This window comes from Bombyx mandarina, chromosome 09, assembly GCF_030267445.1.
Source record: "Bombyx mandarina strain Sakado chromosome 09, ASM3026744v2".
NCBI lineage: Eukaryota > Metazoa > Arthropoda > Insecta > Lepidoptera > Bombycidae > Bombyx > Bombyx mandarina.
Window position 1 is genome coordinate 13757393 of NC_143216.1, and position 19282 is coordinate 13776674.

At 32.4% G+C, this 19282-nt stretch overlaps 2 protein-coding genes across 8 annotated transcripts in view; one reads left to right on the forward strand and one right to left on the reverse strand.

Annotated features, from left to right (window-relative positions):
* Nucleotides 1–2836, forward strand: part of Tusp (WD40 superfamily protein Tusp) — a 31200-nt gene extending 28364 nt beyond the window's left edge. For all 3 annotated transcript variants that reach the window (XM_028173130.2, XM_028173132.2, XM_028173133.2), the window contains exon 15: nucleotides 88–2836. In XM_028173130.2, coding sequence (XP_028028931.2) covers nucleotides 88–204 — 117 coding nt within the window. In that variant the 3' untranslated portion in view covers nucleotides 205–2836. The remainder of the gene's footprint in view (nucleotides 1–87) is intronic.
* Nucleotides 2830–14062, reverse strand: LOC114242105 (RWD domain-containing protein 1). Of its 5 annotated transcripts, none has more exons than XR_016323605.1 (6): nucleotides 13862–14060; nucleotides 13465–13667; nucleotides 12134–12277; nucleotides 11282–11468; nucleotides 10526–10600; nucleotides 2830–10159 (listed from the first exon to the last, which is right to left on the reverse strand). XR_016323605.1 is itself a non-coding variant. In XM_089730055.1 (6 exons), the coding sequence occupies exons 1-6, from the start codon at nucleotides 13929–13931 to the stop codon at nucleotides 10138–10140; spliced, it is 726 nt and encodes a 241-aa protein (XP_089586181.1). In that variant the 5' UTR covers nucleotides 13932–14062; the 3' UTR covers nucleotides 2830–10137. The 5 variants fall into 5 exon arrangements, 4 of the variants coding, with proteins under 4 accessions (XP_089586181.1, XP_089586180.1, XP_089586182.1 ...); XM_089730055.1 differs by having other exon boundaries at nucleotides 10548–10647; nucleotides 13862–14062; XM_089730054.1 differs by having other exon boundaries at nucleotides 10526–10647; nucleotides 13862–14062.
* Nucleotides 14063–19282: the final 5220 nt, after the last annotated feature.

Here is a 19282-nt window from a genome sequence, read left to right on the forward strand (position 1 = left end):
TTTTTTAAATATAATCAAGAACAGGTTCAAAAGTATCTGTGTTAAACGGTTGTTCTGTCTAGGCAGTAAATCTTAAAAAAATTACAGGTGATGCAATTCGGTCGGATTGACGGCAACGCTTACACGCTTGACTTCCAATATCCATTCTCAGCGCTGCAGGCCTTCGCTGTCGCTCTAGCAAACGTCACACAGCGACTCAAATAGATTTACATAAACAATCGAGAATCTTATGTCCCTGTGCTTGCAAAAATAACAAACAACAAACCTGAAAAAAGATATTAAGGAGTAAATCCCATCCATAGTTATTTTTACAGAAGCTTAGTTAGGTACGCTTTGTATGAAATTCATAGCTGAATCCTATGGAATCAACCTTGTTCTTTGGAATGTTTATCGATATTTGTCTTATTATAAGGTTATTTATATTTAAATACTAAATAGAATTTTAGAAAACTATTTTCACATAAACACATTCACTTAATGTTAACTGTAAATTATGGGCCTATAGCCTATAATATATTTATTTCTATTTTGAAATAATTAATTAAGTACAAAAATAATTGTTGATATTTGGTTAGGAATTTCTAAATGGCACTGCAGTAGTATATTCTGTAATGGCATAAAACGTTTGTATTATTATTAATTATTTATTATTATTATGATTAATTAGTTATAATTATTTTATTAAGAACCTAAAAAAAACCGTGGCCTTAGTAAAGTTCTTTGTAACGGTTTGCTTTAGTCCATTTTGTAACGAATTTAATACTTTATTTTTATTTTTAACGATGAATTGACTGTTAAAACTACTTTTTATTGATAGACTTCAACTTTTTGTCCTCTAGCTTTATTCATTGAAGTGATGAGTTCAGCCGTGAAAATGAGGTTATTGAAGACAGTAAAATTATTTATCGAGATGCGTTACTAACACAAGTAACACAGTGTTCGTTATTAGGGAACGTACCCATACTACGTGACCCGTTTAGGGGGGGGAGCGGAGTCTTTAAAATGCTACGGTCAGTCACAGGAGCGGGGGGGATGGCTCATGTTTTTGTCACGTAGTCGATTTTAGTGAGAGAAATCTCGTATTTTCTCGACCTATATTCGAATATAGCGCGCAGTGTTTAGCGCTTTGTAAACTCACACTACATAATTCACTAGTAATTTAAGTGTGCATGCAGTCTTATGCAATAAAGACGAGTATGAACCAAATTTTTTTTTTCAATTTTTGCCTGTGAAATGATTATAAATCATAATTATGAATTATTACGTGAAAACTAAAGGGGGAGAGGGGGGATCTTGGCATATACTACGAGTGATCACCGAGGGGAGGGAGAGGTCGAAAAAACAAAAAAAATAGGTCACGTAGGTAGTATGGGTACGTTCCCTTAATGTTGCCTTTGATTATTTATCCCTCACAAATAAATGGTGCAGTTTGTTTATTTGAGTAGGTACATACTGTTTAAATGAAGTTCTTTTTCTAGTTAAGTTTTGTTAACAATGATGTTTTCTTACAATAACGAACCAGATATGGAATTTAAAAAAACGAGGTCGTATTAGGCATCTATTGTAATTTTATAAATGTGCTAGTTTGAGCACGTTCTAATTAAAAATACTTAGCTATTATCAAAATATGAATGTTGTATCGTGTGTGTTAAATAACTCTTTAAATTAAAAATCGTTGTCAAATGTTTATTGTTCTGTACTACGTGTTTTGATATTGTTTCAAATAAAATAAAACTAATAAAAGTTACTTGATATTAAATGGTTTATTAAGTAACAAAGAACTGCTTATGATTCTTTGTATGTCTTTTTAATTTCGTAATAACACGAAACTTTGCATGTTTGTTAAGTTTTTAAATATTCAATTCGAATAGATTAATATTCCTATTTTTGAATATTTTGTAGGTACTTATTTCGTACATGGCTACAAATATTTGCTAATGAAACGACATTGTTGTATCGTTCAAAAAATTGGAATTATATTTCGTAGGATTTCTCAAACCAATAATGAAGTACCTATCGAAAAATATTTAATTACATATCTTTAAAGGTCAATACGAAGTTGTTGATATTATTTTGAATTACTTAAGACTGCACTGATAATATTTTTTTAATTATATATTTACTTACGTGTAAGATATTATGTTTAATATGTTCGTGGCGTATTATTAAATAGGAAAAAAATTATTACATCGCAAGATTTAAAAATGTTAGGTTTGCTCAAAATAATAATTCAATTATCTTTTGAAAATGCTGAACGAGAATGTCTCAAAATGAGTTTTTATTAATAAATATATATTGAAACAAAGTCATAATAGAATCATGCATACCTACATAATAAAAAATCCTAGTTGAAGTAGTTTACGGCAGATGCTTTTGCGTTCTGTTTACTGTTTTGATTTTAGCAAAATTGTAGTTTTAAATAAAAATCTATGTACTAATTGTTGTTTTTAAGTCGTTTTTTTTTTGTTTGATAAAAATGATTGTTCTGTTTTTTTTATGGATCGTTGAACTAGCGGCCAAGCTGGTTTTTAGTGGTTATGAAGCTTATAGGTATCGCAACATGAATGCCGCCACCCTCTCAACAAATAATATCAGTCTTACATTCTATTGTAGAAAATAATCGTATGTATAATTTATATAACAGAGATAGGTAGAATAGTGGTACCGATCCAGACGGCCATACGACCAAGCAGTATTCAATGACCAGTAGTCTGACGTCTAAAACAGTGTTGCAGGTTTAAATTTATTTTACGGTGATGATTAATTTTTATATTACTTATAAAATGTAAAACTCGATTATAGCGACAAGGTGTAAATAAAACGATTTCAAAATACATTAAATTCTTTATTTAAAAATCTAAACCTGTGAAATGCCTTTTCCTTTATTAAATAACTAGCGACCCGCCCTCGCTTCGCTTCGGAAACATTAAATTTTATTATTGATAGCCGAGTCCCGCGATGTTACCCGTGGTTATTGTCGTATCGCGGGTGACACCGCGGGGCCAAGCTAGTCTAAAAAAAGTAGCCTAAGTTACTCCTTATATCATCAGCTACCTATCAGTGAAAGTCTCTTCAAAATCGGACCAGCCGTTCCAGAGATATCTCGTAGGGTTCAGCCTGCGTTTGCAATGTAAGCGGAAAAAATGTAATTATTTATGACATCACATTAGAAACCTCAAAAATAACAGTATTTCTCCACTATTTAATGGATGTTATTATACATATAAACCTTCCTCTTCAATCACTCTATCTATTAAAAAAACCGCATCAAAATATGTTGCGTAGTTTTTAAGATTTAAGCATACATAGGGATATAGGGACAGGGAAAGCGTCTTTGTTTTATACTATGCAGTGATGAGTTAACAGAGTTTTATACCGCCGCTACAAGACTGATAACGAATATTATTCATAATATCGTTCGACATTATCGATTGAACGCTAATAACGAGCGTGAATTCATCTAACTTTAATGTGTCTTTACAGATCAATAAAGCATCAGCAACACTGTTGCTTAGTAATTGACTAGCTAATTTAACTTTCATTCTTTAATTATAGGAAGTGTAAATGCTGTTTCCGTAATTTATCATTTTCCAAGTTTTCTCCAAAGTCAATATAGCCATGGAATGGAGTACCATCCTATTAAATTTTAATAACTGAAAATCAACAGACTGTACCTTTAATTTTATAGCCTCTACAGACTCTTTGGTAAAACCAGGATCACCGTCTACAGATTCATACCATTTTCTAAGTGTACGGGGATGAGGTACGCTCATATTAAATTTTTGCCTAACATAATTATATGCTTTGGGCGAATAATAATTAAGAGTAAGAGCAAAACTCCGCAACACTGGTGAGTATTTTGAACGAGATAATTAATTATTGTTTTGTAACTGTCTCTCATACAATTTACGTGTTATGTTTATACTCCCTAATATTTGAGCAATTTATTCTCTGAGTAGTGAATTATCAGTAAGCGTTTTTTATTATTTCCTGAAGATTATGAATTTTTTTCGTTTTTCTGCGATTTTGCTCTCGAAGCCGTTTAACCTTTAATTTTTCTTTTGTAATAATATTTTGTGCATGTAACAGTTGTTTTCTTAACCTTTTTTCTCTAGGTGTTTCGGTTACATCCTATAAGTAAAAAATACATACAGTAATATTTAAAAGTGTTTAAAGAAGTAGTTTTTTTTTCCCTACCAATGCTGAGCCTTGAGAGGCTATTTCAGCTAACGTGTGTTGTAGGTGAGCTCACGGGGCTCAAACCGGAGTGTTGCTAACACTGACCATAGCAAGAGCAGTGCTTCGCAGAGTCTACCACCGGATCGGAAACGCGACCCACTGAGAAGATCCGGCGAGAAACTCAGTGGGCTGTGTCTATGGGCTAATTCGCTCGTCGAGCCCTTCCTCGCAAGCGACGGGTTCGACGAGGACGGTGGCCGGTGCTTGTGGTGCCTAAAAGCACCGTTAATGGATCAGGAGAATCCGTAATGACGTACTTTGGGCGACGTCGACGGCTTACCATTCGGTTGCGTAATGAGAATGCGTTTAGAAAAGCATGCATTAAAGTGCATGGTTTTGGCACGGGTGCCACGCCCACCTCGCCGTTCTATATATCTTGATATTATTTCTGTGTGCATCTTTCGTTCCTATGGCTATAAAACAAGAAATAGCGACATCTATTGACATATTGATAGAAGCTACAGACATTTAGCAATGTTGTAATACGAAACCTCACCTAAAGATGTCGTTCGCGTTTTAGTTATAGGTAGTTGAAGTGTGAAATTTGAATGAAAGTGGAACGTTAGTCGTTTGTTTGAATTTAAAAATATTAAAAAACTTATTGAAGAGTTTTGACTCGAAAAAAAATACTGTGTACTGTAACGAAGTGTATATTTTGCAGAGGCAAGTTGTTTTTTTATATTACAATAGTAAACGTAACTCATACACATAAAACTAAGTAATATAAGTAAATCATATTTTTATGCATGTTCCACATAAGGTACGTTGTTTTTTAATTTTTTTTATAGACTTAGATCGTTGGACGAGCTCAAAGCCCACCTGGTGTTAAGTGGTTACTGGAGCCCATAGACAACGTAAGCTACAACGTAAATGCGCCACCCACCGTGAAATATAAGTTCTAAGTTCTCAGTATAGTTACAACGACTACCCCACCCTTAAAACCGAAACGCATTACTGCTTCACGGTAGAAATAGGCAGGGTGGTGGTACCTATCCGGGCGGACTCACAAGAGGTCCTACCACCAGTAATTACGCAAATTATAATTTTGCAGGTTTTGTTTTTTATTACACGATGTTATTCTTTCACCGTGGAAGTCAATCGTGAACATTTGTTGAGTACGTATTTAATTAGAAAAATTGGTACCCGTCTGCGGGATTCGAACACCGATGCATCGCTCAACACGAATGCACTAGACGTCTTATCCTTTAGGCCACGACGACTGCTGAGCTTTAGTGTTTGTTTTCACTTATACATACTTACAATAACTTTCCTTATGAATTCTTTGATTTTTTTGCATATAATGTCGCGAAGAAGATTGCGTGATATTGAATATATTGAAGATTTCTTGAATATTCCTTCTGGGAGTGAAGATGGTCAAGATTTTTCTGATGCTAAAAGTGATGATGACATCGAAAGGGTTCAGTCCATCCAAACTTTTTAATCAGAAATAACCAACGACGTGGAAACTTCTTCTCTCCGTGCAGAGATATTAGTGTTAGTCTCTCGTCAATGAGGTTGTTACGAATATTGAAAATCGTCAGCTAGAAATATAAAAGCCTAGTAAATCAGAAATGACTTCAGGGACAACTTTAAGTACCATTACACAATCTCAGGCGCCTAGACGATCATCGACTGTGAGTAACACATTCGGTCATGGATCTAGAATCCCTCGCACTGTAACTGTCACTCAAAGAATAAAAAAGAAGATTTATTTGGAAGAAAACATATTTTCAATCACCTTCTTTTTCTTTCTTTCTTTCTTTATTCTTTATTTTGTACACACTGTTAATAAAATACAGCAATTGGGATAAGATATAAAAAATGGCGAGCTTAACTCAACAATTGAGTTATCTACCAGCTAACCGTTCTCAAAGAAGGAAAGCTTTACATTAGTGGGTAGATGAGTATAATCTAATAAGCAATAAAAATAACAAAAATAAACACTAATACATAATATCAAACTATATACATACACAATTACACACATAAATAACATACACATATACATACACGTAGATATATAATGACATACATAAAATAAATACATATAAGTAATACTAAATTGATAGATGGTGCTCCTTTAATGCCTTCCTGAATACTTCAAGTGAGGGACTTGCACGGATTGAGTTCATTTACTGGAAACACAAATTTCCAGTCAACTATTATAGACTTTGAACTTCACTATTTTTTATGGTTTTTTGATGATGAGTTACTTAAGCATATTGTAGAAAAAAGGCACAATTTAGTGTCCAAAAAATTCTTCAAAATTCTTCATTCGCCATTTACAATAACAACTAATGAATTGAAAAAGTTTATAGGTCTGATTGTGAGTATGGCACTGCCAAAATGCAGCTGAATTGGGTATTCCTTTGATTATGCAGAAAATGTCGCTAAGTTATTTCACAAAGATAGGTATGTCAATTTGTACATTTCAACGATATCTCCATGCAACCACCATCAGGGAGTCCAGGGTATGATCGTTTGCATAAATTAGGCCAATATTGGAAACATTGAGAAGAAAATGCCAAAGCGGGCCTAAAAGAGAAGCGCTATTTGTCGACGAGCAAATGTGCGCGACAAAAGCGTCTAATCTTCTTCGACAGTAACTGCCTAATAAGCCACAAGAACGAGGCGATAAGTTGCTAGTTCTTTGCGATGATCATAGCTTTGCTTACGATTTTGAAATTTACTCTGGAATGGAGAACAATCCTGACCTAAGATATTCTAGTGAGCCCGGCTTAGGAGTATGTTCAAATATCGTAGTACGTTTAGCTAGGTCCATACCAAATAATCAATATTACAAATTATTTTTTGATAATTATTATACGTCACCAGAGATGATTGCTTATTTGGCCAAAGAGGGAATACAGTCTCTTAGAACGGTCAATAAAGGTCGTTTAGGAAAAGAACTCAAAATACCTTCTGTAAGTGACCTGAAAAAGGATATGATTCAGAGAGGCTATTCCCAGCAATGGCAAATTGTGATGATACGGTCGTTATCACCGTCATGTAGTACGATAACAACCCGTCTTTTTATCATCGTCATTTGTGGGCCAAAAGCCCCTAGAAACAACGAGAAGATACTGCAAAAAACAGAAAAAATATATACAAGTGGATTGTCTTCAAATAACCAAAACATATAACCAGCATATGGGTGGTGTGGATCTCTTAGTTTCGTTCCTAGGGAGATATAAAATAAAAATTAAAACTAGAAAATGGTGCTTGAGGCTATTTTATCATCTTCTTGATGTAACGCTTATCAATTGCTGGTTATTGTACAGAAGAATTGGAGAGCAGCAGCATACACCAACCCCAATGAAACAGAAGAACTTCAAATTTGAAGTTGGGAAAAGTTTATGCATATGTGGGCTATCAATAAACAAAAAGAGTGGTAGACCGAGTTTATCTGGTGAAGTTGAAAATAAAAGACAGAAGCCAGATACCTCAATTCTACCACCTCGTGATGTCATGCGTGATGGATTTGAGCATTTTCTTGTTTGGGGTCAAAAAAGACAACGATGCAAATATCCTGGTTGCAAGGGAAAAACATTCATATCTTGCGACAAATGTCACGTAGAACTTTGCCTCAATAAATGTAATAATTGTTTTAGATATTTTCATCGATAAACAATTTTATATTAATTATGAGTATGATTTTGCAATATATAAAAAAGTAAAATATAAGTATAGGTAATAGTCATTTACAATTGAAAAAAAAGTACATAGGAAATTTCCAAAATAATTCAATTGTACTAGTTTAAAGCCTAAAAGCATAGTTAAGACCCTTAAGTGGATGTGGAAAGTTGATTTTTTCGTAAAATATGGTTGTGTTTTTATAAGTTGTCCCTATCTTCTGATCACTAAATACAATATTTTTTTCAGGCACAAACAAAAATTGAGCCTTCTATTGATTGTTGATTTTTGTTTTAAGTATGGAGGGTAGAGGTAAGCAGCACACTTTCTGAGTTTATCAGTTACACATCCGTTGAAGACTACCAACTTAGGTAGCGCCACCGTAGCAAATGGTGTAATTTCAAAGATTGGGCCAAAAGGGATTTTATTAATTGTAAGGTCCATAGGCTGTAAAAAATGTCTTTCAAGAGTTTTCGTCTCACATACACCTGACTTCTTCAAGAAGTGTATTTAATATTACCACTGCGTTGGCCGAGATGCATCGACACCACGGGGAATATTTTCATTGATAGAAATGAATAAATATTTATAAAAAATAATTATAACTTTATACTAAACGGCGATTTCATAGGTAAAGACAAGGTACTTCAAATCAATTATGACTGCTCCATTCATACAGCTTGTTACACTATTGCCATTTTGGTGGGTTGTTGAGTTTTAATTTGTTTTTTTTTACACTTTGTCAACTTGATAGAGTTGTCCTAACTCCTACCCTCCTTATTAGCGAGTATGTATTTATATTGGAATCAGCGACGCCATCTTTCGAAGAAACAAAAATGCGAGACAATTTGCCAAGATTGTGTATTATAGGGCATTTTTAATCTGAAGCCGAGAGGGTAACATAAATTAATTGTTTTCTTTTATCAATTTCTGTATTTTAGTTAGAAAGTGAAACTATAGTATCACTTAGTAAAAATTAAACCCGCTAAAACATACATTGCGTAATTACTGAAACTGTGACATCAATGTAACAGGCGTTTTGTGAGCCCGCATGGTGGTACCTACCCACCACCCTGCTTATTTATCGCGTGGAGCAATAATGCATTCCGGCTTAAAGGATGGGGCAGCTGTTGTACTATAAAACCGAGAGTTTATCAAGATACAAGAGTTCTAAATTGGGTTGCATAATATTGTTGATATCTTTGGGCTTCCGTAACCACTTAACATTATGTGGGTTCTGAGCTCGTTCACCCGTCCGAGCAAAAAGGCATAGCCATTAGTTCTACCGTTCTGGCCATATCTGACATGAAGCAGACAAGCTTCCAGTTTGAAGATTGGGACCGCCATCATTTTGATACGATGAAGACTTTCACTTCGGGTGGTCGGTGGCGACATTCACGTTGTGATGTCTATGGCCTCAAATCACCCTTTTAAACCATATAACATTTTCTGATCTGTCTTCAGCAGTTACATAAATTAAGGGTCCACTTGAGCAGGCCGCGGCATTCATTTACGAATCCTGATCATGCAGGAACCAGTCACCGTCGACGCCCTAGACACGTCCTTATGGATCCATCAGATCCAAATAATCTTTGCATTAGACGTTTTCAGCTCTAACACTAGAAGCATGCTTAGGGACTCCGGTAAACGTACTCGTCGAACTCTACAAAGAGGTCGACATGCAACCTAACCCATGCATCAGCCCGCTGAGAATTGCTTTTGAGTTGTTAGGTCTCCAAGGCGGATGCGCTCAGGCAGCTGTTAGCAAATCCCACCCCTCCTGGCTGAGCCTTTGCTCCCCCACCTGTCCTAATGAAACTTGAAAGGCCTGCGGGCCACCAGTAATCATTCAAACATAAAAGAAAAAAGCATTCATTTAACAACCATCAGCATTGTTTTGCACAAATAGTGAATCAGAAAAAAAAAAGAAAAAGGATATTTTCTGCTCTATATGAGTATTTGAACTATTTGATTTGGTATAGTCAGATCTGATGGTTACAAAGAAAAAATAGCAGCAAAATTATATTACATTTGTTACAATACAACAATTGCATAGACTTGTTTACAAAATTCAACATAACAAACCAGTCTTATAAGCATTGATTCACAATTAGTCTGTGGTGATTCAGTCGCCTTTATACTGTGCTTCCAAGTCAGTTTCCGTCGTTCTTTCACTAATCACTATCACTACCACTTTGTGAAGGTTCATAGTCACCATCATCCTCATCGGTGAGTTCCAAATCATCCAGGTTCTGGAATAGAGACTCATCCACTTTTACTGCATCTCCTATAAAATAAAAATAAAAACCCGTTAAATATTAGTACACTTTTAAAGGTGTTTTTTATTATTACATTTATAAAATATAATGATAGAATAGAGAGTCCATAAAAAAAATTTGTATATTATATGGTATAATGTATTACCATTTTATGGGTATTTGGAAGGTACATTGACAAATGTATCATTACATAAATTCTACTAGTAATTAGTAAGCAAATGTCGAAATAATACAAAACAAAATTTCTCTTCTTAACAGTGATTTTATGATCCCTTTCGAGGTAAATTTCTAATCTCAAATATTACTTTTTAATTTTCATAACTTATCTATATATCTATATAGGGCTAGCTATATAAAAGACTGCGATAAATTACTTCTGTGAGATTGATATCATGCCTTTTTACTTCAAAACCGAGTGGGTTTGTCCATTTAATGTGGCCATCCATTTTCTGAGAATTTGAGGGTTGTGTCAGACATAAAAGGAAGAACAATGCACCTGTTAACAAATTTCCTTATAAACAGGTAAAAATGTTTTATTGGCAGTGAAAAGTTATGTACATTTTATTTATAATAACTTAGTAATTTTATTGTACTTCAAATTCCATATCATTACATCAAAATATTTGCAATCTTTCACATATATGTGTAGGTAAATTTTAGTGATAGATTATCTTTTCAGATCCTATAAGAACTTTTCATCGCCAAGTTGACAAAATGTATTTAAATAAAAGTAGCATTTGGTAGACATACAATTTGAAAAGTATATGTGGATGTGACCTTCTCCCCCAAGGAGATTCAAGTTCTCGAAGAGCAAAGGATTTAATATAACTGCTCCATATAAAAACTTAGTGTTTTTTTTATTAAATGCAACAAATTTAATAAGAGAGCTTACTAATATTCAATGAGGCAGCCCTTAAAATTATTTTCCCTAATGTAGTGCATGGACTTTGCATGTATGTATAGCATGTGATTACACTGCATAAAAAGCATGTGATTTACTTACAAAAACCAAATTCAAATGAAAACAATTACTTTCTTTTCACTAACTAGTGTTTACATAGCCACCTTGCGTGTGACATTAAATGAAAACTACATAGATATCTATAGGCATAAGGAAATCTTGTATTTACCATCATCCAAGAATTTGAGATCTGATTCATTGAGTGTTGTATCCTGAAGGAATAGTTCTCTTCCAGTCAGTTTGTTCTTATCTTTTGCTTCTCGTTCCCTCTTAGCTGGGATTCCCATGTCGATCTCAAACTGTTTCCTCCATGCCAAAAATGACTCTACTGTGACTCTAGTGCCTTCAAACCTTTTCTGTAATATGTTTATAACCTTGATCATACACACAGATATATGTTATTCACATGGCTTATTGCTGAAATAGGTAGATTGTTGTACCAATCTGTGTAGGCATATAGAGATCTTCATTTCTATATTTGCACGAACATAACAACATAAAATGTAACTAGTTTACAAATCACAATGACCTTTCTTTGGAAGCAGTTTTAATAAATACATATCAGAGTGAATATTTTAAGAATTTTTTTTTTCATCCCTAAGTTATATGATAAAGAATAATAATTATGGGTGACTTCTAGCGAGTTTTATTCAACTTTTTACATATTATTGTCTAAGAGCTTTTAGAATCTTATTTCTGAATTTTATATACAACTAGCGACCCGCCCTCGCTTCGCTTCGGAAACTGTAATTTATTATTGATTTCTCCACTATTTAATGGATGTTATTATACATATAAACCTTCCTCTTCAATCACTCTATCTATTAAAAAAAACCGCATCAAAATCCGTTGCGTAATTTTAAAGATTTAAGCATACATAGGGACAGAGAAAGCGACTTTGTTTTATACTATATAGTGATAGTGATACCAAAGTGATATGGGTATGATAAGACTTAATGAATAAGAATTAATATTCCAATAGTTAGCCAATGAACCTTAAAAATGATAAATATTAACTTACCAGTTCTGCCTCTTCATCTGCCTTTTGTTTGGCTAGTATCCTTTCTTCACGCTCTTTCTTAACTTTATCCCAGGTCTCATTAAGCCACTCTTGTCCGGCTGATACTAATGTGAATACCATGACCATTCCCAAGTTTTCTTTACCCTGAAACACATTAATTAAAAACAAGGAAATAAGCCATAAATAATCAAGCTTTGACTTTCTAAAGTAAACGCCACAAATTAAAAGGTCTAAGATGAATCTAATGGTTTTGATTTTTTTCATTATTGTTATTCAATATTATTATGATTTTAGTGCCTAAAAGCAATTTCATTTCTTTTGATTTCTGTTGTTTGTGAGCTCTTATTCAGTATGTATTTCTGTGGTTAAATTTATATTTGCCTGCAGAATTTGAGTTCTAGTATAGTCAGACTGCTTATACATTCTTATCCTTAATGACACAACAACAATAATATAATAAAATAAATTTTATTAATATTTTTGCTTCTTGATTTTTCAGTCATTACCTATCTTTTAAGGTCCAAGATTCGATTTACCACAAACTGAACTTATTATGCACATATAAACTTGTAATAAAAGGATTTTATTTTTATTTTTCACTTTAATTTTCAAAATGTTATCCAACAAACCCAGCAAAAATGTTATCAATTCCATTTACATAAAACAAAACATATATGTCATTACTAAAAATGAAATGAAAGATTTTACAGTATCAATAGAGCAGGGGATTTCCCTAAATTGAAATCAATTCAAAGAAAAATTCATATTTTCAATCCAATATCAATTATTTGAAATTGTGTTATATTAAAACAGATTAACAATTTTTCACAATTATTGTACCATTTATGCAGTACTATAATATTACTATATTACTATCAAAATCATGTTTTACAAGTACTCCTTCCTGTACAAGTAATAACTATGGGCAACTGGTTGAAAGCATGCCACTGGTTCTGTAATACTTAACATACTTTGATAATATGATTTTCGTCATAGTCGTCCATGAGCACTAAACATAAAAAATTTTGGAAATCATAAAATAATATATTTGAGATTAGAAGTTTAATGTGATATAAATTTTTATCAAGTCTCAAAAATTTAATAGAGTAGGTAATCAATGTTAACCAATTTTGTCAAAAACTAAAAATGAAAACTTATTTATTAGATAATAAATAATAATGTATGTATGTACTTTATCATATTATTATGTAGACTTGACAAACATAAAATATCTAGGTTTTATATCATGCACACCAACAAAAACTGATAATGTTCATTGTAAAATAACAATTCAATTAAATATATACAAATTATATATATACTATCTTTACCTGTTCAGCAAGATGTGTGAGAAGTTCCTCTTTATCAACAATATTGTCGAAATTCTCCTCATTGTCAATTTCAATAATGGGTAATTCATCAGGATACTTTGATGTGTAAGTAAATACTAGATGGCAGGCCAACCCCTCTCCGTCATCAAACCCCTCTGACTTTATAGGTATACTAAATTTGTGAAATGGTTTTGTCTCTATCACTACAAAATAAATTAACATGATCATTTAATTAATAAAAGTGAATTTGCATGATTTACTTTTTCCATAAAACTGTTTTAAATAATCATTCCTTTTAAATAAAAGAATCGGTACACAGTTTTGGACTTAAATCTTGCTTCTTTAATTTCAACAAATATAAACATAACATTTTATTCCTTTTATCAAATTATCTAACCTATCATATCGCCGAAATAAATAGAATCTAATGCTTCCACTTCACTAGTTTGTTCGTAATTGTAATCCATGATTTAGGTCGCAATTACTAATGAGTATGTAGTTTTAATTTACAAATTTATCACGTTTTTACTTCAAACAATTTTAAAGTTTACTTTACTCTTTGAAATTGAGAATGGTTGAAAAGAAGGCATAGAGTATATTAATGAAATAAGACATTTCAGAAGTCTTGCCACGTTTCACTAATCTGTGTTTAATTTTTTCTACCTCACTTAAATGGACTTTTTGGCGGGAACGCGAGGAGTGAAGTTGTGTGATTTGTTTTATTTTGTCTATTTAGTGTTTCTTCGGGTTTAAATGTGTAATAATGGTGGTTTATTAACCGTTTAATATCTGTGAAAGTGCACAAATGTGGGAAAATGAAACAAAGCCGCTGGACGTAACTTCTCGGGATCCCCCAAAAAGTCCATTGAAAAAATCTTAGTAAATGACCACCATTTTACTGAGATTAGATTTCATCTCATATCATCTCATTTAATTTCATCCCAGTTGACTAATGTCTCAACTTAATCATTTTCATTTCATTTCACTCCATAATATCATTTTTCATAAAATTTAGATTAAACATTAAAATAAGACATGACTTAAAGGTCTCAGTTACCAGGTCATAAAATCTCTTTAAAAAAAAAAACCTCACTTAAATTACTGAGACTATATTTCATTCCATATCATCTGATTTCATTTCATTTCGTCAAATTTGATTAATGTCTCGAATTAATCATCTTCATTCCATTTCATTTCACTCCATATTATCATTTTTCATAAAAATAAGAATATTTATATAAATTAAAATAAGACATGACTTAAAAGTCTTAGTTACCAGGTCATAAAATCCTTTAAAAAAATACCTCACCTATATTAATGAGATTATATTAATTCATCCCATATTTCATTTCATCCCAGTTGATAAATGTCTCAAATTAATCATCTTCATTTCATTTCCTTTCACTCCATATTATCATGTTTGAAATAAGAATATAAATTAAAATAAGACATGACCTGGGGTCTTAGTTACCAGGTCACAAAATCCTTTAAAAAAACCTTACCTATATAGGGTAGAGCTACCTCTTCCTCACCACCTCCCTATCGTCAGCATAAAAACAGAAACACAGACAATACACACTAAATGATTTAAAATATGGCGGTTAGAACCTTCCATAAATTTTAAATATATCATGTTCCATAACATACAAAATAAGACACAGGACCTGCTTGTTTCAAGCAATGCGATTAATTCGTATTCAAATTTCGCAGTTTCTTTACTACGTAAACTTCTACCAAATAGTATAAAAGTTTATTAACGAATTCCTCCACCAATAATGATTTTATGTACCTACTGAAAAATTTTATTCGTTATTATTGGCCTTACCGTGTTCGATAATCCGAGATAAAGTGCGATGTCTAGTCTGGCGAATGTAAGTTTCGTCACAACCATAGCTTATTTTGTGACCATCCCATCAAATGACACACGTAAAAATCATAGACCTATATAGTAGGGACACGACATATTGTTCTATACGTACAATTGCTTATATAAATAGCACCCATTTTGAAGGCACATACATAAACATATATCTATCTCGTTCTTACTCAGCACTTTAACTCGCAGGAAAACAATATAACAGTATTTCAGTGCGTACATACAATGAAACATGAATATACGTAAATATCTCCGTCTCCGTCTAATGAGGCCGAAAATCCGCCATGTTTAGCGCGCCAAATGTCATTGTCACGTCAGTTCGGCCGTCTGTTTTGGGTTGTACATTATTTATTGACTTTGATATCGATTTAATATGATTGATTATTTAAAATTTCATAATTTATCATGCTTAAAACATACAAAAATAATAATTAAAACGTATTTTATAGGATCTCAAGAAAGTTAATGCCCTAAAACTATTATCTATATGTATTTAAATTCATTATGGAGCCCTCATTCGAAAAATCCATTTTTCGGTCGGAATCTATTGATCATGACACTAATCATAAATACCACTTTAAAATATGTCATCAAAACATATTTAGACATTCTGTTTAGATATTTCGGGAAAAAGGCTACCGACAAAATCTCTTCGGAACTATTTAAATAAAATAGTTTTATTCCGCAGTGAGTAAAACACTATTGTAAATGTGTTAAATATTTAATAATTAAGTGATTTTAGAGAGGAAGTCACAAGGAATGACGTTTGTAATTAATGAATAAATGTTCTGTAGGTGTTTTTTTTTTCACGCGGTCCCTTGATAAGTTTAAAATTTTAATCACTCTCAAGCGAAAGTGATTCAAATGGTGCGGCGCACCTTTCTTGGGGTGCGCTGCGGTAGTATGTTATGGACTTTAGAGTCAGCAAAACAATTAAAATAGATTGTTATAGTCTAAGAAAAACACGTACTCAAAATACGATAACGTTTAGCATGCTAGAAATGGGCTGATGGCTTTGAACTACGCCATATCTTTATGTTTTGCGACAAACGACAACTTTATAAAATCAGTGTAGCAACTTTTAAAAATCATCATATCGTTTACTTGGCAAATTCGAAGGACGAACTTGTCTTAGATTTCACCCATCTAAATCATATCATATTTGCACATAACAATATACCTACTTACTTCCCATTAAAGTATAAATTCTACAAATAAATAATACTCAACAATATTTAAAATAAAATGAGCCAAGAACGTTTATCGATAAAACCTGATAACATTGAAATCTTTTGTACAGCACTAAAGCCGCCATGTTTTGTGGCCAGATGACGTCACAGTGGCACGAAATTTTGGTTGACGTTTCATTTCCATAGGTTTCCTACTTCATTGGTAAAAATAACTTGTGAGCGTATAATTTAGAGATGAGTCAAAACTAAAGTATTTAGATATTTAAAAGTTAGATAATCGTGTCATAGTTTAAGAATAACTAACATAAACCAAGGATTTTTGGTGTAAATCTCGAAAGAATTTTTTTTGTTATATAACAGAATATGTGTTTGTTTTTGTTAGTTGAAAATTTACTTAAATAAACATTGTCAAAATAATCTCGCAAGAATCCGATTGCTACACTTAAAAAAGGAAAAATAATATTTTAAACTAAAAAGTCGAGCTACCACTAACCGTAAACAAACTTGAATTTCAAAAAACAATTTGTTTTTCAAATCATGTTTCAAAAAATGTTACCGTACAATGGGGTAAATAGGGACAAAATCGACCTTCAGATTGAATTTTAAAATAGTTCCAATTAAATAGTCACTGCTCAACCAAAGAAATAAGTTAAGTCTTGAACGTACCTAGGTGATAAAAACCGTTACATTATTTTAATTATTCATTTTAAAGAAATAATCGGTAAAATAATGGCCGTCCCAATTTACCCAGCGTCCGGGGTAAATTGACACGGTTAAGGGTTAAATTGGGATATTTGTAAGGGTTGTCAACTCGCAGTACTGCGATATATAGGTAGGTGCCATATAATTATTTATATGGACCGAAATGATGAATACAATCCATAATTTAAGCACAATACACAACATAGTGTAAATTAAGCTGGTTTCTATTCCGAAGCGATGTGACGTGAATGGTAATCAACAATACAATGATCAAAAAAAGTACGTGCATGTTATATTTTAGAAAATTATTATTTAATTTCCTTAAAAATCACAACTCTGAACCAAAATCATAAAATAGAATAAAAAATAGAAAACAAAAGGACTGGAAATGCATTAATACAATTTTATTTAATCAACATTTTCAAAATGATCTTTGAGCAAGAGTAAGATATCAGGTGAATAAGATAAAAAAACAGCTTTATCTGATTACTGCCAATAATAACAAAAATAAAAGAAATTCTTTCTAAGCTAAATAACTAAACTCAATTAATTCACTCACTCATAATTGGATATCTCGGATTTTTAATTAATGTTACATTTAAAATCTGCGGCCTGTTTTTATTTGTGTGTGTTCGTTGTGAATGTTAACAAAATCATGATTCGACGCGTGAATAGATTCTGAAATAACAAAAGTTTTGATTCGATTGAGTTCTTTTAACTTTTAATTTTTTTTATTGCTATAAAGAACATACGACCGTGCAGATATTACAAGGTAAATGTCGCGAAAAAAAGTAATTATATATATACTTTTCTTTTACCTATAATACTTACATAAACTAACTGATAAACACATTAACCTTCTTTACATCACGCAATTAAGTGATAGTATAGGCTAAAAAATCTATTATAAGATATCAGTGACAACCCTAACAAGCCATCCCTATTTTGTCTTTTGGCGTTCCAATTTTGTGTTTTCTCGTCCCTAATTTTTCCAGTCTCGTTTCAAATTACCCTACATACGTCCCAATTTTCCCCAAAAAGAAAGGAAAAAATATACATTTTTTATTTTGTCGAAATATTGTATTTAAAATAAGAATATTGCAACTTACCGTTTGTTGTGGTATTTCCAGGTGTATTAAAAACTTATATAAACTGTGATCTTATTGAAAAAACAACGATAATACTACTTTTTTTAAAAGTTCTTTAAGCTGTTTTAAAACGCACTTTTCAACCACTATTTTAAATTTAATTTGACGAATTTTTGGGACCAACTTATAATAGCCGGCAAACTTCTTGAGCATTTGTTGACGTAGTGGGGGTAAGTTTGCGCATGGTACACTCACGTGCAAAAACATTACTTACTCTGCGTCATAATGCAATTAAATTATTAAAATCAACATATGTATTTATTTATATATTTATTAGAACATCAACAAAAAATATAGGTTAATAATTGTAATAATTTAATCTTGGGGTAAAATAGATATTCCTTCTATTAAGTCAAAACTAGAGCTGTTGCCAGGTCTTGGTTCAGTTGAAGCGAAGCTGGTATTTGTAATTTTTTTTTCGTTATCATAATCTTGACCATCATCATCATCACTGTTTTCATCACCCGAGTCGCCATCATCGTGATGAGTCGACATAGGGCTCATCGGTGTAGTTTACAACTCGGTCGTTCGATCTTCTTTTTTGTCTAATTAATTATTTTTTTAAGATATTCGATTCGTAGTAATCGATTGTTACTTTTTTCAATTACCAGCTTCCGATTATTTTCTGTTTTTTTTTTCATCTGAAGCCTAGCTCTTTCATAATTCGTCGTAAACTTCATTCCGAGCCATTAAAATGTATATCTTCTTTAAATTTTTCGAAGCCTTTCTACGGTACGGAGTTTCGCTGCTTGTTATGTAGTTATTATGATTACATCTTTTTATTACAGATTGAACGAAACTATCCATTCCGGTAACTTTCTTCTTCCTTGATCTTTTCTTACCCGGAGTCCCAAACACAGCGAGCAAGCCAGAGCCTTTAGCTTCGTTAATAATGCACCTAA

Bases quoted from the DNA above. Each gene is read 5' to 3' on its own strand.
- LOC114242105 (XM_089730054.1), bottom strand. From the start codon at position 13,931: ATGGATTACAATTACGAACAAACTAGTGAAGTGGAAGCATTAGATTCT. The intron at 13,668-13,861 runs GTTAGATAATTT...TTTATTTTGTAG, and splicing joins TTATTTCGGCGATATGATAG to TGATAGAGACAAAACCATTT. The intron at 11,469-12,133 runs GTAAGTTAATAT...AACATATTACAG, and splicing joins CAGATGAAGAGGCAGAACTG to AAAAGGTTTGAAGGCACTAG.